At 54.1% G+C, this 16870-nt stretch overlaps 1 protein-coding gene and 1 long non-coding RNA gene across 3 annotated transcripts in view; one reads left to right on the plus strand and one right to left on the minus strand.

Moving 5' to 3' along the window:
- The window catches only part of CDH22 (cadherin 22), an 80307-nt gene that overhangs the window by 21888 nt on the left and 41549 nt on the right, over window positions 1–16870 (minus strand). For both annotated transcript variants that reach the window (XM_081553425.1, XM_081553426.1), the window contains exons 5-7: window positions 15609–15802; window positions 12732–12985; window positions 2813–2949 (exon numbers count right to left, since the gene is read on the minus strand). In XM_081553425.1, the coding sequence (XP_081409551.1) occupies window positions 2813–2949; window positions 12732–12985; window positions 15609–15802 (585 nt within the window). The remainder of the gene's footprint in view (window positions 1–2812; window positions 2950–12731; window positions 12986–15608; window positions 15803–16870) is intronic.
- LOC145531325 (uncharacterized) lies at window positions 13210–16294 on the plus strand. Its single transcript, XR_014072359.1, has 3 exons — window positions 13210–13652; window positions 15055–15179; window positions 15265–16294. It is a non-coding gene; the product is annotated as an uncharacterized LOC145531325 (long non-coding RNA).

Consider the following 16870-nt stretch of genomic DNA (forward strand, 5'->3'; position numbering starts at 1 on the left):
GGCGCCACTCCTGGCTTCGTGCCTGGCACCAAAGACATATGATTCGGGGGCAGCTGGGTGAACGCCGGGCCGTGCAGTCAGACTGGCTGGGGCCGGGAATTTGGACAAATGACTTCACCTCCCCGGGTCTTAGTTTCCTCATCCATACATTGGGGGTAATGGCAGAATCAACATCTGAAAGGTGGGGAGCTTCAGTGAACACAGCACTGTAAAGCGCCTGGCAGAGTGAGGGCTTAAGTCAAGTGCACTGAGTCCAGATCGATAGATATCATTAACTGAGCACTAAGTACTAGGCTAAATTCTTTCTATCCTATTTAATCCTCCCACCAGCACTGTGAAGTGGGAACAACTCATTTTCTCATTGATTAACATCCCTGGTGAGACTTGGGCAGGAGGTGTGAATTGCAGCTCCGAGGGGAGTGGTCTCTAGCCCAGTCTTTTCCTTTCCCATGCTCAGTTACTGAGATGGTGTGGGGGCAATAGGGGTGGGGCCGAGAGAGCAGAGTACCAGGAAAAGGGAGGCTGCGGAGCAAAGCTGTGGAAGAAACCAGGAGGACTCGGCCCCAGATCCCGACTCTGCCACTGCACATCCTTGGGCAAAGCTCTTAATAGTCTGAGCCTCGATTTTCCCATCAATAAAATGGGTGCTGACCTGTAACTGATCATGCTTCAATAGAAGTATGTGCTAGAAAGGATCAAGCTCAGTATCTATTAGGTAAACACTGTAAAAACGTCTGCTGGGGAGAGTCCCCTGACACACTCTCTCTGTGAAATGGTAGCATTAGAGATTCTGTATGCAGCACTAGCTGCTTTCTGGAAGAGATTCATAGGGCAGGAAGAAGCACAATGCTTAACCCAAGAAGGGACCTGCTAGCGGTGGGCCGTTGGGCAGTGTGACAGCTGGTGGGGAGATGCTCTGTGGGCAGGGAGAGGGGGCAACTCTGCCCAGCAGCCCGGCCAGGCCCCTTGGCTGCCCAGGAAGCAGGTTCAGGGAGGTAAGGAGTGGTAGCTGTCTTCCCACCAGTCCAGCCTCCACTTCCTCTCCAGCCATCTTTGTTATCTCCCTTTCATGCGGTGGAGAAGTGGATTCAAAGGCTTCGGAGCAGCAGGCACTGAGGTTTGAGCCAGCTTTGTATTTTCTTTTAAACCGAAGTTGAAAGAGACAAGGGAACTTCAGCCTAGGGACTTCCTCAGCTGGAATGGGCTGGTGGGGCCAGGGAAGTGGGAGGCACCAGCCAGGGAAGGCGGAGGAGGAGAGCCACCAGGAGGGCTCGAAGGCGCAGGAGGGCCTTGGGGCCCAGGTCTGCAGAGGGGAGTCTGAATGGCGCCCACTCCCACCAAGGCTGAGACTCTGAGTATTCCTGCTGTCACCATCGGTTACTAGAGGCTCTGCTGGCTGCTGAGACCTGGAGAGCTGACAGGGCGGGGAGCTTACAGAGTAGGTCCAGCATGGGCACTGGCAGCGTTGCTCTGGTTGAGGAGGAGGCCTGCTGAACTGCCCTTTCCCCACTCCTGGGGTGCCGCAAACCCCAGGAGCTCTTAGTTCCTCATCTCCGTGGCCTGACCTGTCTAGACTCCATGTCCCAGGGCCTCCTCTTTCTTTCTCAGCTCACATGCCTCCCCAGTTGCATCAAACTGCCTGTGACATGTGAGCACGCACACACACACACACACACACTCTTCGACACAGGCCAAGCACCCTGGAGTCAGTCTTGACCCTCCATCTCTTTCCTCCATCTCACCCCATCAGCAGGTCCAGGGGGCTCTGTTTTCAGCCTGCCTCCAAAAGCTGACCACTTCTCACCATTTCCATGGCTATTACCCTGGGCCAGGCTACTGTCTCATCTTCAGGGCCCTGCTGCATATAAATTCTAGCTGAGCCCCTGCTCCTTCCCCCTACCCCCGCCCCTGCCTTGCAGCCCCCAAACAATCTATTTTCAAAGCAGCAGCCACAGGTAACATGTCAGGCAACCTCCCTCTTCTGCTCAAACCCCTCAGTGACTCCCGCCTCATTTGGAGTCAAGTCCAAAGACCCTGTAATGGCAGATACTCTGCCCCTCGCCAACCACACTGGCCTCCTTGCTATTTCTCCAACTATGACCTCAGGGTCTTTGCACTGGCTGTTCTCTCTCCTTGGAACTCTCTTCCCTCTGATGGCAGCATGACTCCCTCACTTTATCGAGCTCTTTTTTGAAAAGTCTCCTTCGCAGAGAGACCTACCCTAAGATAAAATTCCCTCCCAATCCCTTTCCTCTGCTTTCTTCTTTTCCAGTTTCTTGTTAGCACTTAGCATCAGCTGACATGCGAACACCCTTTCTCGAAGTCTGCTGAGGGTCTAGCTCTAGCCCATGGAGAGAGGAGTTTTTTTCAACCTTGTTAGGGGCTATATCTCCAGCCTCTATAAAAAGGACTGGTGTTCGGGAAGGGGAACACATGTAAACCCATGGCTGATTCTTGTCAATGTATGGCAAAAACTATTACAATATTGTAAAGTAATTAGCCCCCAAGTAAAATAAATAAATTTATAAAAAAAAAAAAAAAAGGACTGGTGTATAGTAGGTGCTCAATAAAAGCTGAAGGAAGAAAGCCAAACTCAAGACTGGGCCCTGCCTTTTTGGCTTGGGATCCTTCCCAGATCTGCGTTCCTGTGGGTCAGCCTTTGCCGACCACACCCCACCTCAGCTCGGCCCAGTGTCTAACTTTTTGCCCTGCCCCCAGCCTTTGGCCCCTCCTCCCTGGGCTTTGCCCCGCCCATCGCCCCACCCTTCGGCCATCTCCCCTCCCCCCGTATTCGCCCCGCCCCCTGGCTCACCCGCCTCCATGGCCAGCACTGTGATGTTGTGCCAGCCGGCCGTCTCTCGGTCCAGCCCCTTGCCGGTGACGATGGCACCCGTGTCCGCATCGATATCAAAGATCTGGTCCAAATCTGAGTCGCGGTCGATGGCGTACCTAAGAGATGCAGGTCAGGGCTGATTGAAGGTGTCCTGGCGCCGTTGGAACCGGTGCCCATGTCCCTCCACCCTCCCCCTAAAGAGGAACCACCTGCCTGGGAGACACAGGAAGCAGAGAGACCCTTTCTGACAGAGGAGGAGTGGAAATGGATCTGAGTTTGCATCTCAGCTGCACTGGGTTCCTGATGTGGGACCATGGGCAACGCTCAAACTTTCTGAGCCTCAGCTTCCTCAGCTGGGTAACTGGGCTAATACTTTGCATCTCACGGTCGTTGTGAGGGCAGGAAGAAGGCAAAGTGCCCAGCACAGGGTTAGCACTCACGGGGTATTTGATTCTTATCTTTCCTTAAGAGGTGACCCTAGAACTGGGCTTGAGAAAGGGACTGGATGGCATTCCAGGCATGGGGAACAGAAGCTGCAAAGTGAGAACTGCGCGAATGAGAATCATTCAGAGGATGGCAAATGGTGCAGAAACGGCCAGAACTGGGAAGTGCGGAGGAAGAGGCTTGAGAACAAGCAGAGTGCAGAATTCAGGGCGTTGGGGGTCCTGGGGAGCCTAGAGGGATTTTGAGCAGGAGGGAGGCAGCTGGCTGTGCCGCTCTGAGGCTCTCCGGAGGCCCCAGACCTGGAACGCGGGCTGAGCTGGGGCGGGGTCTGAGGTCTGGCCACCGGCCACTTCCCGCCAACGCAGCGCGCCCGTGCTAATCTGCGGCTTTTCACTTGCCGCGTGAAAAAGCCCTTTGTTCCGCTTCCTTCCCGGGCCTTTGTGCGGCGGCTCCAGGCCTGAAAGGCCTGTGTCCAACACATGTCTCGGGCGGCGGCGGCCCAAAGAGGCCCCGCCAGCTCTGTCCGCCGCTTCCCCGGGCTGATAACGCGGGCGGGGGCGCCGCCAGGCTGCGCGGCCTACAATGGCTCCCGAATGCCAAGCAAGGGCTCTTTGTGCAGCAGGGACAATGGAGCCTGGTGGGGCGGGGCACACCTCCCCCTTCCTCCGGCTGGAGGAAACAGGCCCTTCCCACATCTTCCGGAGCCGGGACATTGAGGCCCACGGAGAGGAGGACACCAGACACCCACTTCCGTCCCCGCACTGAAAGTCGAAGCCCTGAGATGACCCTTCAGTGGGCCTTGGCTGCATTACCAAACCGCTCCAGGTCTCAGTTTCCTCATCTGTAGAATGGGGGTAATGATACCCAGTACATGTAGGAGGGGCTTCCCAGGTGGCTAGTGGTAAAAAACACACCTGCCAATGCAGGAGATGCAAGCGACACTGGTTCGATCCCTGGGTCAGGAAGATCCCCTGGAGGAGTAAATGGCAACCCACTCCAGTATTCTTGTCTGGAATAATCCCATGGATGGAGAAGCCTGGAGGGCTCCAGTCCATGCGGTGGCCAAGAGTCGCACAGTACTGAGCACAGTGGCACCCAGTGGGACTTCAGAGCTCTGGGAGCAGTTGGAGCTGGCTTTGAATCCTCTGCTTCTTATTCCACCTGGGTGACCTTGGACTAGGCACTGGATCTCATTGGCCTCTGTTTACTTGTCTGCAAAATAGGGTGATTCATACCTCACTGGTGTGGGTTACAGGAGGTAATCCATGGAACCGGGCCTAGGTGACAGCCCTTACTGTTTTCACATTCACTGCTGTAGTGGAAGTGGAAGCTTGTGGCAGACTGCAAAGGGCGGGGCATGTGGGTGTAGTGGGCATTACAGCTGGTCTCCTGAGGCCCTAGGTTTTTTCTTTTTCAGTCATGCCACACAGCATGTGGGATCTTAGTTCCTTGACCAGGGATTGAACCCACATCCCCTGCACTGGAAGCAAAGAGTCTTAGTGACTGCACCCCCAGGGAGGTCCCCCGAATCTCTAGTTTAATGCTGCCTCCTCTCTCTAAGTTGCTAAGCGCACATCCTCTTTGGCCCTGATCAGCTTGGGTCCTCCTGACCTGGGTGAAAGTGTGTGGGTCAGATCCAAGATGATCATTCCTCCCACCAGGACAGCACTTAACAGTCTGTAGCTTACTTTTCCGCCAGCCATCCCTCCCTTCGTTCCTTTATGCCTAAACATTAGCTGAATGCCTTCTCCGTGCTGCTCTGTGCTAAAGTGAAAGTGAAAGTCGCTCAGTCGTGTCTGACTCTTAGGGATCCTGTGGACTATACAGTCCCTGGAATTCTCCAGGCTAGAATACTGGAGTGGGTAGCCTTTCCCTTCTCCAGGGGATCTTTCCAACCCAGGGATCAAACCCAGGTCTCCCACATTGTAGGCGGATTCTTTACCAGCTGAGCTACAGGGGAAGCCCACTCTGTGCTAAACTCTGGGGGTAAAATGGCAAATGAGACAATGAGGCCCCGCCTTGCCTGGCATCTTGTGAGGCTGATGTGAGCTCAACCCATTTTGCAGATGAAGACAAGAGAGGCAGCTTGCCAAGCTTAGGGCTGCCAAGTCGGGTTGTGCAGGCTGTGTCCTGCGCAAAGTTACTAGGCTGAAGAGGGGATGAAGACCAGCTGGTGTTCTTCTTGCCCAGCCACATGTGCTAGCTCAGGAGCATCTTCTCAAAGGAGGACCTTTTTCTTATTTACAAAATGTGCCATGTGGGTGAGTGATAACCCTGCCTAAGGTTGTTCAGAGAACTGGAATTTGTACCCCAGTTTGGGACTCTACACCCAGAGTTCTTTCTAGCACATTGAACCATCCAAAGCGGCAGTGCACGGAGTCTCGGGTCACCGTGGACCCAAGCCTGAACTGCTGGATGTTTGGGTCCAAAGGAGGTAGAACCAGACTCTGAGTAGTGTTGGCTCAGCTGGAAGGAACCATGGAGACCTCTTGATTTTACAGGTAGAAGTGAGCCCAAGAGACAGCCAGGGACCCCTGATCGCCTGGTCGGGGCTGGGCGTGAGGCAGGGCTAATGGGAGGATGCCCACTGCCTTCTTCTTTCTCCTCCTCTCTCTGCTCAGACCTCTGTCCTCTCTTCTCTCTCCTCCCAGTTATGCTTTTGTTTCCTCCTGGAGGGGAAGAGGGGGATGGATTCTAAGTGGAGGCAGCTGTTCCCAAGGCCATGGGAAGGGAGAGGGGGGCGTGGGGAGCCGCCATTAACCAGCTAAAGACTTGGGGCTGCAGCTCCGTGTGGCTTTGTTCCAGCTCAGGGAGCCAGTGAGCGGGAGAGAGGGATGGGTGGAGGGCACGGCATGTGGCAGGGAGCCTGGCCGGGCAGGTGTGGGGGGCAGCGGGGAGGGGGGGCTTGAAGCCCTCACTTGGCGGCGCTCGAGTTATGCGTCTGGTCTGTGTTGCAGGCGGTCAGTGCGTGTGGGTGATGCCGTGTTACGGCTGGAAGGTATAAGAGGTAGGCGCTCAGACTTGGGGCAGGATCCACAATGACCCCAGGCAGGCCACTTCATCTTTGAGCCTTAATTTTGAGGAAAATGGAAAAGTGATTTTACTCCTATCTTACAAGTGGTTGGGAGGATTACATGCCTAGCTGGGGGACAGGTGCCTAGTCGGGTTCCAGGAAAATGACTCTATGAGTGAGCACTATTGTTATTTGAATGACGATTCAGAAATGTCTGGTAAGGGGGACACAGGAGCCCCCCCAGCCCAGTGTGTGGTCTGCAGGCCTGGGGGTGGGAGGTACCATGCATGGACGTGGGAGCATTGCCAGGGTCTGAGAAGGACAGGAGGCATCTGTGGTCTAGAAGGTTCTGCTCAAATCTCACTTCTCATTTGGTCAGCCAGGACCTGGAGGGCAGGAAGGGGAACAGGAGCAGGTGTGAGTGGAAGAGTGCAGTGAAAGAGTGTAGGTTTGTGTCCCCTAGTGTGTGTGGTGTGTGCACAAGTGCAAAGAAAGCCTGGGAATGGTGGTCAGGAGTGGGATCCGGCGGCCATCGGCCGAGGTTTGAAACCTAGCTATGTGACCTTGAGTCAGTCACTTAAGTTCTCTGGTCTTTGGTTCCCTCTTAAAAATGGTGCTAATAATAACACCTGCCTCACAGAGTGGTTGTGAGGATTAGACAAGTACTACCAATAAAACACCAATAAAACACTTTTAACAGCGCTGGGCCCCTGCCACATGACGTATGGATTAGCTCTCATTTTTATTTGCTCAGCAAGACTCTGTGCCAGGCCTGTGTAAGGCCTGCACATGCAGGAGCCCCTCCCAGCCTTGCAGATGACTGTCACCACTGCCGCTGCCATTTTACACATGGGGAAACTGAGGCTCAGAGAAGCCAGGCCCCTTGCCCTGGGGCAGAAGGGCTGATGGGTGGCAAAGCCAGATTCCCAAGCCATGTGTGTCTGTGCAGAGTCCCACGTCTAAGAGGAGCCGCCTCAGGGCCATCCGGGTACACACCCTGGGAAGAGCACAGGTCAAGGTCAGGGTGAGAGAAGTGGCAAAGGTATGTCTTCCTGGCTTGAGTGCGCATGTGGGTTTTCATCACTTCAATAGGAGCATATATAGCTCACGCAGGCATGATAAATATGAAAGTGTGCAGACTCATGCGTGTCCAGGCTGCCCGGTGCTCCCGTATCCGGGCTTGTGTACACACACGTGCACACACAGGAGGCTGCCTGATGCAGCCCCCGCCTGAGCTCCTAGTGGGGGAAACTCTTCACATGCAAAAGGGGCTGCTCCCCTGACCTGGGGATTCCTCTTTGCTCACTCCATCCTGCCTTTGACTCTTTCCCCTCCCCCACCCCTTTTAAAGCACACCCTCAAAGCCCACACACAATGCCTAGAAATCTGTATGGGGTTAGTACTGGTTGCAGAATGAAGGGGAGTACCGGGTGTCCAGACCACCGAGAAAAATGGTAAGGTCTGTTTCCTGAGGACCTACTATGTGCCAAACACTTAATCCTTCCTCCAACCCTGGGACCACTGATCACAGAACCTGGTCCATAGTAGACATTTAGTACTTTTTGTTTTTCTTGAATAAATGAATGAGGCAGGAACTACCATGACACCCATTTTAGAGATAGGAAAACTGAGGGTTGGAGTAGATGCAGTGATTTTCCCATAATTCTGTGACTGAGCTAGGATTCATTCCAGGTTTTTCTCTGACTCTAAAACCCATGTGCTTTCTGTTGCACCCCATTGTGGAATGCTGGGAGGAAATGAAGTATTTGCTCTCTCTCTGGTCCAGCGTGGACTTTCCTGTTTTTGACACTCACGGGAGACTCACGAGGGGGCTGGGGCTGGTAGGGCTGGGGATGGGCTGATAAACAGCCAGTCTGTCTGCAAGGCTGCCTGATCCAGAGATGGGCCCATCTGAGCCCTCTCCTCTTTCTCTTCAAAGCCTTCCAAGACTTCGCACTGCCTAAGGATCAAGTCCCACTCCTTCACCTGACATTCAAGGTCCTTCTCAGCTTGTCCCCAAGTGCCCCCTCCCCGACCTCCTCTCTGGCCCCAACACCCCTCCCGTAAGCTCATTCAGCTGACCTCACTGCTCCTGAACTTGACCTCCCGGCTCCATGATTCTGTTCCTGCCACCAGGTCCTCACAGCCACTGCACCCCGGACGCTGCCCTCCCATTCCAACCCCATCCTCTTTATCCTTGCTCCATCCCCTCTTGGTGCCCAGAGAATCCGACCCTCCTTGGAGCTCCTGAGCCCTTAAGCCCCTGCTCAGCCCACTGATCTTACACTCGATTCACTCACACGGGGCCCCAGCCTTCCCCTCGCCCCCGTCTGACTCTCTGTGCCTCACGCAGGGGGAGGGCACAGCATAAGGTTGGAAGCTGTTCAAACTACAAAGAGAATCGGAAAGAAGAAGTGTGAGTCGCTCAGTTGTGCCCGACTCTTTGCAACCCCATGGATTGCAGCCCACCAGGCTCCTCTGTCCATGGGATTCTCCAGGCAAGGATCCTGGAGTAGGTTGCCATTTCCTTCTCCAGGGGGTCTTCCTGACCCAGGGATTGAACCCGGGTCTCCTGCACTGCAGGCAGATTCTTTACCAACTGAGCTATGAGGGGAGCCCTAAGAGAATCAGAAGCAGGGGTGAAATGGCAGAAGGCTGGACTCAAGAATCAGACAGTCATGGGTTAAATCCCATTCCTTCCCCCTTTCAGGCTGAGTGACATTGGGAGGGTCACTTCTCCTCTCTGACCCTCAGTCTCTTCATCTGTAAAATGAGTAAAGCTACATCCTGAGGGCCAAACGCTGCAGCGTGAGGCCTCTTCCATGCTCTGCAGTACAGGACTCAGAAAAATCACCCTGTACATCCACATCCCTGTATTTCCCAGGTGCCACCGTCCTGCTCCGCCTGGGATATCACTCCATTTCCAGGGCCACACTAACCCTGTTCCTGCCTCAGGACCTTTGCACTTGCTGTTCCTTCTACCCCTGGTGGCTCAGCTGGTAAAGAACCCACCTGCCATGCAGGAGACCCTGGTTCAATTCCTGGGTCGGGGAGATCCACTGGAGGAGGGATAGGCTACCCACTCCAGTAGCCTTGGGCTTCCCTTGTGGCTCAGCTGGGAAAGAATTCGCCTGCAATGTGGGGACCTGGGTTTGATCCCTGGGTTGGGATGATCCCCTGGAGAAGGGAAAGGCTATACCCACTCCAGTACTCTGGCCTGGAGAATTCCATGGACTGTATAGTCCGTGGGGTCGCAAAGAGTTGGACATGACTGAGCAATCTTCACTTTCATTCCTTCCACCCAGAAGGCATTTTGCCACATCTTTGTCTAGTTGGCTCTCTCTTGATCATTCTGATGTCAACTCACTTGTCAACTCCTTGATCACTTAATCCAGAGTAGCCCCCTGTGGCACCAGTTGGTCTTATCCTATTACCTTGTTTATTTTCTTCATAGCTCTTATCAGCAATGATCCCTTTTAACCATCTGTTGACTTGTGGCAACGAACATTCAACTACTTATTGGCTGTTTCCCTGCCTCCCCTGCCCCCCAGGAGAAGGCAAACTCCTTGAGTGGAGGGACTGGGTCTTATCACCGCTGTTTCCCCATTGTCTGGAACAGTGCCGGGTGTGACATGGCTCACATGCTTAGGTGTTGACTGAGTCCAGGACCCTTGGAACTCTGGGAGCTGGAACATAAGCCAGGCTCTGGGCTGCCCAGGTGGTCTGTGAGGACCCCTTCTCTAGCCATCTGTCCCCTTACAGACCGGGTGCTCCTTCCCAGCTCTGCCCTTGGCTGAGTCATCTTGGGCCTGGCTCCAGGCTGGGCATGGAGGAGGAGGAGTTGGGTAAATGTTTGTGGTATGAAATTGGACCTGTCTCAAGCTCCTCACCGCCTCCACATCTGAGGAGCCCCAGGGAAGGGGCGGCAGAGAGAGATGAAAGGAGGTGAGAAGCAGGTTTCAAAGTTGGCCCTTTCAGTGCAGATGAAAGCAGGGGGGAAGGGAAGTCAACAGAGGGTGGAGGGGGAGGACTGAGTGGGGAGTGGGGAGAGCAATATTGGAGAGGAGGGGAGAAGGCAGAGGGGTGCGCTGGACCTGGGAGGCAAGGACGAGGCTCCTACTGCTGCCTGGGAACTCTTGTGAGCCCAGGGAACCTCCTCCCTTCCCTGGGGCTCAGTTTCCTGCCAAACAAGGGTGATAATGCCCTCCTGGGAAAGGTCTGGGGCTGAGCCAGAGGCTGACGGGGATGTTTAAAGACTGTATCTATTGTCAGCAGGGATGGAAGGGTGGTGGAGGAGTTCAGAGGCAGTGGAGGGTGGTTTTGGCCATGAGAAGGGTGGAGGCAGCCTAGGAGCCATTCAGGACCTCTGGACTGAGTCTGAGCCCCTCAGCCTATCTTTGAGCCCTGTCAGACTTCTCTTGGCTCATTGCCCTCAGCCTCCTGGAGACATCACAGTCTACTCAGCTCCAGCCACACCTACCACTTCTTGCCTTCCTCTGCCTGTGCCTAGAATAGCCTTCATCTCATAGCTACACTGACCAGACTCAGGTACACAGCTCAATACAATTTCTGCCTTCTCCAGGAAGCCTTTCTAGACCCCTGAGGGTAGCTTCCAGTCTGGGAGCCCATGGGTAGTTAAGCATCTTTGTGTCCTCACCTTTGGTTGCCATGTAAGGTTGCACAGGCTATGCACTGGACAAGCCATTCACATGGATGATGGTGAGAATGTTACCCATATGGAGTTGAGTAATGCAGAGATCCTTAAAGTAACTCCCTTTCCCACCTTCTCCAATGCTCGGCACAGAGCTAGGCACACAGTTGGTTCAGGGATCATTCACTATGTACAGGGGTTTCAGGGAATAAACAGGAAGCTCCAGACGCTTAAATTCAGTCAACAGTGGCCATTTACCCGACCCTGACACCTCCTCCTCTGGATCACTCTCTATCTGACATCCTTCCAACCTGGGCCATGGTCAGGGACTCCTCAACTCCTGCAGATTGCAAACCCTTCCAGGGACCCCGACAGTGCCACAGCATCCTGTCCCCTCTGCCCACCTGCTGCTGCCCCCCTTCCCCCCCGCGCCCCACCCCCCATGCCTCTGTCTCTGCATCTGGCTTTCTCCCCAAGTCTCCTCTTCCTACTCCTACAGTGTCAGGTCGGTTCGTCTGTCCTTTAGTTACTCCTGCCCTCTTTCCACTGGCTTTTCTTCTCTGGTCACTTCCTCTCACTCTTGGTCTCACTACCTCTCCAGGAGCCTCTCTCTTTTCTGTCTTTCTCTGTTTTTACATTTCATTCATTCATCATGTGTCAGGGAATGTCCACTGAGCACTAGGCAGCATGAGGCCCTGAGGATACAGCAGTGAACTTAGACACACATCCCTACTCTCCTAAACCTTATCTTTTAGGGAGAGGTACAAAGTCATCAGGAAAATGGGTAGCAGGTTAGATGGTGCTGAAGGACAGAAGAAAATGGATATGAAGTGTGGGGACACGTTGGGGTGGGGTTGACATTTTAGAAAGGGTGGTCAGGGAAGGTTGCACTAAGAAGGTGACTTTTGAGGAAAGTCTTGGAGAAAGTGAGAGGACCAACCATGGAGATGTTAAGCGAGAGAACATTCCAGGCAGAGGGATCGGTAGGTGCAAAGGCCCTGGGGTAGAGGCGGGCTGGGTGTCTCGCTGGAGCTGTGAGGAGGTCAATGTGGCCGAGCAGAGTGAACCAGGGAGGAGGTGAGCAGGAGGTGGGGTCTGAGAGGTTATAGTGAGGCCACATCCGATAGGGTCTGGGCTTTTATCCTGAGCCCAGAGGTGCTTTTGGAGGGCTTTCAGCAGAGGAGGGCCAGTGAAGGGCGGTTTGGGCCATGAGAAGGGTGGGGCGGGAGTCAATCTGGCTTCTGTGCCCATTCTAGATTGAAGAGGGGTGAGGACAGAAGCAGACAGAGGCAGTAATCAGGCAAGAGAAACAGGTGGCCTGGACCAGGGCGGCAGCTGCGGAGGAGGTGAGAAGTGGTCAGATTCTGGAGATGTTTTTAAAGCAGAGATGACAGGCTTTGCTGATGGATTGGAGGGAGGTGTGAGAGAAAAACATAAGTCGAGGATGTTTGCAATATTTTTGACCTGAAAAGCTGGAAGGATGAAATTATCTTTTTTTTTTCCCCCTTTTGGTGGAGGACCGAGGCTGAGCCCAAGTCACTGCTGCGTGTGTCACACCTGGTTCTCTCTCGTTATCCTGAGTTCCCTGTCTCTCTGCCACTGTTCTCGAATCTGATTCCTTTGTCTCTTTGGCTCCCGGCGGCCCGTGTCCATCGCTCTCTCCCCTCCTCCCTCACCATCACCGCCCCTCACCCCTCCCTGTCCCGTCCCCACCCCCTCTGCCCGCCGTCTGTCCGCAGGCGCTGGCAGGGTAGCAGGCAGCAGGCGTCGGCCCCGGGCGGGGGTCTCACCGGACGGGCCGGTTGGCGGCGTCGGGGTCCCGCGCCGTCACCACGCCGACCAGGGAGCCCACCTGCGCGTCCTCCTGTACCTCCAGGAGGCCGGAGGGCGGCCGGAACTCGGGGGGCTCGTCCACGTCGATCACGGCCACGCGCACGATCGCCTGGTCGCGGAACGTGCCCAGGTCAGCGAAGCGGGGATCCACGAACTTGTTGAGGGCCTCCAGGACCACGGTGTGCACCGGCTGGGACTCGAAGTCCAGGCGCTGGGGGGATGGGCGGAAGGGAGCAGAGAGCCGGTGAGTGGGCTGGGGTCTGCTCCACACCTCCAGGTGGGCAGAGCCCAAGTCTGGGGGGCTGGCCTGGCCCCGAGGGGGCGGAGCTGACCCTGAGAGGGCGGGGCTGGTTTAAGGTCACAGTTGGCTGAGGCATCACTGATTCAATGGCATCGCTGACTGTCGGGTTATAGGTAGAGAAAGTCAAACCCTGCTGGGAACAGTCTTGCCCAGGGACACAGGGTCACATACTGACGCCCAGACTTCCGGCTACCCGGCACAGTAGACTGGCATTAATTTATTAATTTACAAAGCGCTGTGTGCCAGTGTTCTAAATGTAGCGACTCATCTAATTTTACAGCATCCCAAAGAGGCTTGTATTATTATTATCATCCTATTTGACACGTGAGAACATCGAGGCCCAGAAGGCTCTGTAACTTGCCCTAGGTCGCTTAGCAGTTAGTCCCTGGCAGAAGCGGGATTCACATCCCCAGCAGTGAGGCTGTCAAGTCCCAGCCCTTAACCCCACGGCAGGAAAGGCGCTGGATCTGCGGCTGCCCGGCTGTGTGTCCGCGGGCAATCTATTCGGCCTCTCTGGGCCTCCAGCGGGAGGGTGAGATGAGACCTTCCTGGTGTATTATTGGTGGCAACTGCTAATGTGAGTTGAGCCTGGTAAGCTGGGCAGCCTTAGAACTTTCCTCAGAGACCTGGCTAAAGCCACGCTGAGCCCTGGTCCTCATCAGGGAGTGCTGGTGGGTGACCCTCTGATGGACAAGCTGCATGGCTGCGTGGGCTCTGGCCTCCTAAGGACAATGCCTTTAGAGCAAAGAGAAAGGGCAGTGGTAGAACCATGGGCACCACTGTTACACACTGGGGGAGCCATCTGGGCAGCAAGGGCTGCCTTCCTGGAGAACTGCCCTCTGTCTATGGACCCTCCTTTCTTCTCAGAACCTCCCCTCCCCACACCCCCTTCTCCAACAGAAAAAAAAAAAAAGAAGAAAAGAAGGGCTACCTCCTCCCTCCATCCTGTTGCCTGGGAAATTAGGATGCAGGGAGGCAGGCGCAGACCTGGCCTAATGAGTGATGGGAGTGAGTGATGGGCTCTGGAGCCAGGTCATCAATCAGGCGGGGGCTCTGCTCCCTGAGCCAGCACTGACTCCACAGAGACACCTCAGGCGCCACTGCTGGAGCAGGGGGGATGGGGGGTGTTGGTGAGGGGGCAAGAGGCAGGAAGGATGGGGGAGTTACTACAGGGGCATCACTGGGGGTGAGAGCAAATGCTGTTCTGGGGTCCCCGGGCTGGGCTTAGGGCCTGATTCTACTGCTCTGTGATGCTGGGCCTCCCCAGGCCTCCAGTTCCCCATCTGTGAAATGGGCTCATCTTATAGTGAAGACAAGCGGAGGTCAAAAGACCGAAAGCCACGTAATGTTTAAAAGGGTGGATTCTGGAGACAGACTCCCTGGGGCCTTGTCCCTACAACTTCTCTGTAAGATGCTTGGCCTTGGTTGCAAAGGACTGAACTCAGGGTCTCAGATTCTCGCCTATGAAATGGGCAATAATAGTACTGAGAGGGTTGTTGTAGAGACTAAATGAGTTAATACATGGAAAGCATTGGAAAGGAGGCTGGCACACTATTAACACTTCATTTTAAGTATTAGCCTCATATTCTTATCCTAGTTGAAGAAACAGAGTTTTCTCTATCCTCAAACCCTCACAGCCAGGGAGAGCTTGATTATTGAATGAATGAAGGGCTGTCGGGGCAGATATTTCTGTGAGTCCCAGGAGGCAAAGCCTGGGCTGACAAGGAGCAAGATAGACTGTGGCTGAATGGGAGAAGGAAGAGCAGGACTCTGGTAGGGAGTGAGCATTCCACCCCTGGGAGTATACAAAGGCTCATGACTGTTTGTAGGCCAGGGCAGGGGACTCAGACCTCCCGTGGAACAGCAGGGTTGAAATGGACAGCATCAAAGGCCTGTGCAGCCCTGAGTTGCCAAGCCTGTGACCAAGCCCTGGAAGATGATTTTTGCTTTTTTATCTGACCTCTGTCTCCTTTCCCTAGGGGGTGCTGAGTTTGCTGTTTGAGTTTCTTTCCTGGGCTGGTCAGTAAGGAGGCTGTTATACTCAGGAAGGAAAGAGCTTTGAGGTCACCAGACCTGGGTTCAAATCCTACTCCATCCCTAATAGGTATAATCTTGGGCAAGCCCTTTTACCTTTCTAAATCTCTGTTTTCTTACTTGTAAAAATGGTCATAATATGTTTTCCTTCCGAGGGTAACATGAAGATGAAAGGAAACAGTGAGTGTAAAGGGCCTGGTGTGAACTTGAAGTAGCACAGCATAGCATGTAAGAGCACAGATTCAAATCTGGATTGACTCCTGGCTCTTGACAACTAGCTGTACAACCTTGGACAAGTCACTTTACCTCTCTGTGCCTCATGTTCTCATTTGTAAAACGGGAAGGACAGCATCAGCATTTTCCCAGGTTGGTCCAGCGTCTCTAGAGAGACTTCATCCCTGGAGTGAAGTGGGATGGGGTATTTGGCTGCTCAGTGACCCCCTTCCCGACCCTGCTGCCCTGGGGCCTGCCTCCCCCATCGCTCCCCGGGCGGCCGCACCTTCTGCACTACGATGATGGCCTCCTGCGTGTCGCTGTCGGTGATGACCTTGAACACGTGCCCGCCGCTGCCGCTCTCCTCCCTGAGGTGGTAAGTCATGTCTGTGTTTTCGCCCACGTCTGAGTCCTCGGCCTTCACGCGTCCCACAGCTGTGCCAATGGGGGCTGACTCCTGAATGCTGAACTGGTACATCTCTGTAGGGGATACAGCTGTGAGCAGGGATGGTAAGGCAGCCCCTCCCCCAGCTTCCACCAGCGCTAGGGGAGAGGTGGGGGTCTCAGATGGGCTCCTTGGAGCTCCCTGCTTAGCCAGGACTGGTGCTGGGAGAGGCGCTTCCTCTGCAGAAATGCGGGATGCAGTGCAAAGAGGAGGGTTCTAATTCTGACCTTGGCTTTATCCCCTGATTGATTTGAGAAAGTGCCTGCAGTTCTTTGGGACTCAAGTGTCCTCATCTGCCCAGTAAGGGGACAGAGAAGCACAGTGATCAAGGCTACGGCTCTGGAGTCAGTCCTGGCTGTGTAATTCTGAGCTCTGGTTTTCCTCACCTGTAAAATGGGAATAATAATAGTGCCTTCCTAATAGCACTGTCATTTCCCAATTAACTGAGATGATGATGCATGTCAATTACTTAGCATAGACACTAGTATCTGTTACCTCCCCAATAAACGGGACACATTGCTTTCAAATAGTAGGGCTGCACACTGATTTTTTTGTTGCTGTGGATGTTAATGATATTGGTTCCTTCATTTCCGCATATTTATTGAGCATCTGTGATGTCCCAGATGCAGCTCTACATACTGGGGTTCCAGCAACAAGCAAAACAGACCCAAATCCCAGGGCTCACAGTGCTTTCCTCCTAACGGAAGGAGAAAGACACTAAACAATCACATCAGTAAAACAGGATGTCAAATGGTACTTGGGAGAAAAATAAAACTGGGAAGGGAAATGGGGAGTGATGATGAAAGTGTGTGTGGAGTTTTAAATAGGGTAACTGGGACTTTCCTGGCGGTCCAGCGGTTGAGACTCTGTGCTTCCAATGCAGGGGGAGAGGGTTCAATCCCTGGTTGGAAAACTAAGATTCCACACGCTGCAGGATGCAGCCAAAAAGCTGTAAATGGGGTAATCGAGGAAAAGACAACATTTCTGCAAAAGTCTGAGGGAGGTGAGGCAATGAGTCAAGCAGATATTTGGGAAAGACAGATGGAACAGCAGGTGCAAAGGCCCTGAGGTGGGTGCAATGCCTGGCATGTTTGAAGAGTGGC

This window comes from Giraffa tippelskirchi, chromosome 13, assembly GCF_054371585.1.
Source record: "Giraffa tippelskirchi isolate mGirTip1 chromosome 13, T2T-mGirTip1v1.2.pri, whole genome shotgun sequence".
In the NCBI taxonomy this organism is placed as follows: Eukaryota; Metazoa; Chordata; class Mammalia; order Artiodactyla; family Giraffidae; genus Giraffa; species Giraffa tippelskirchi.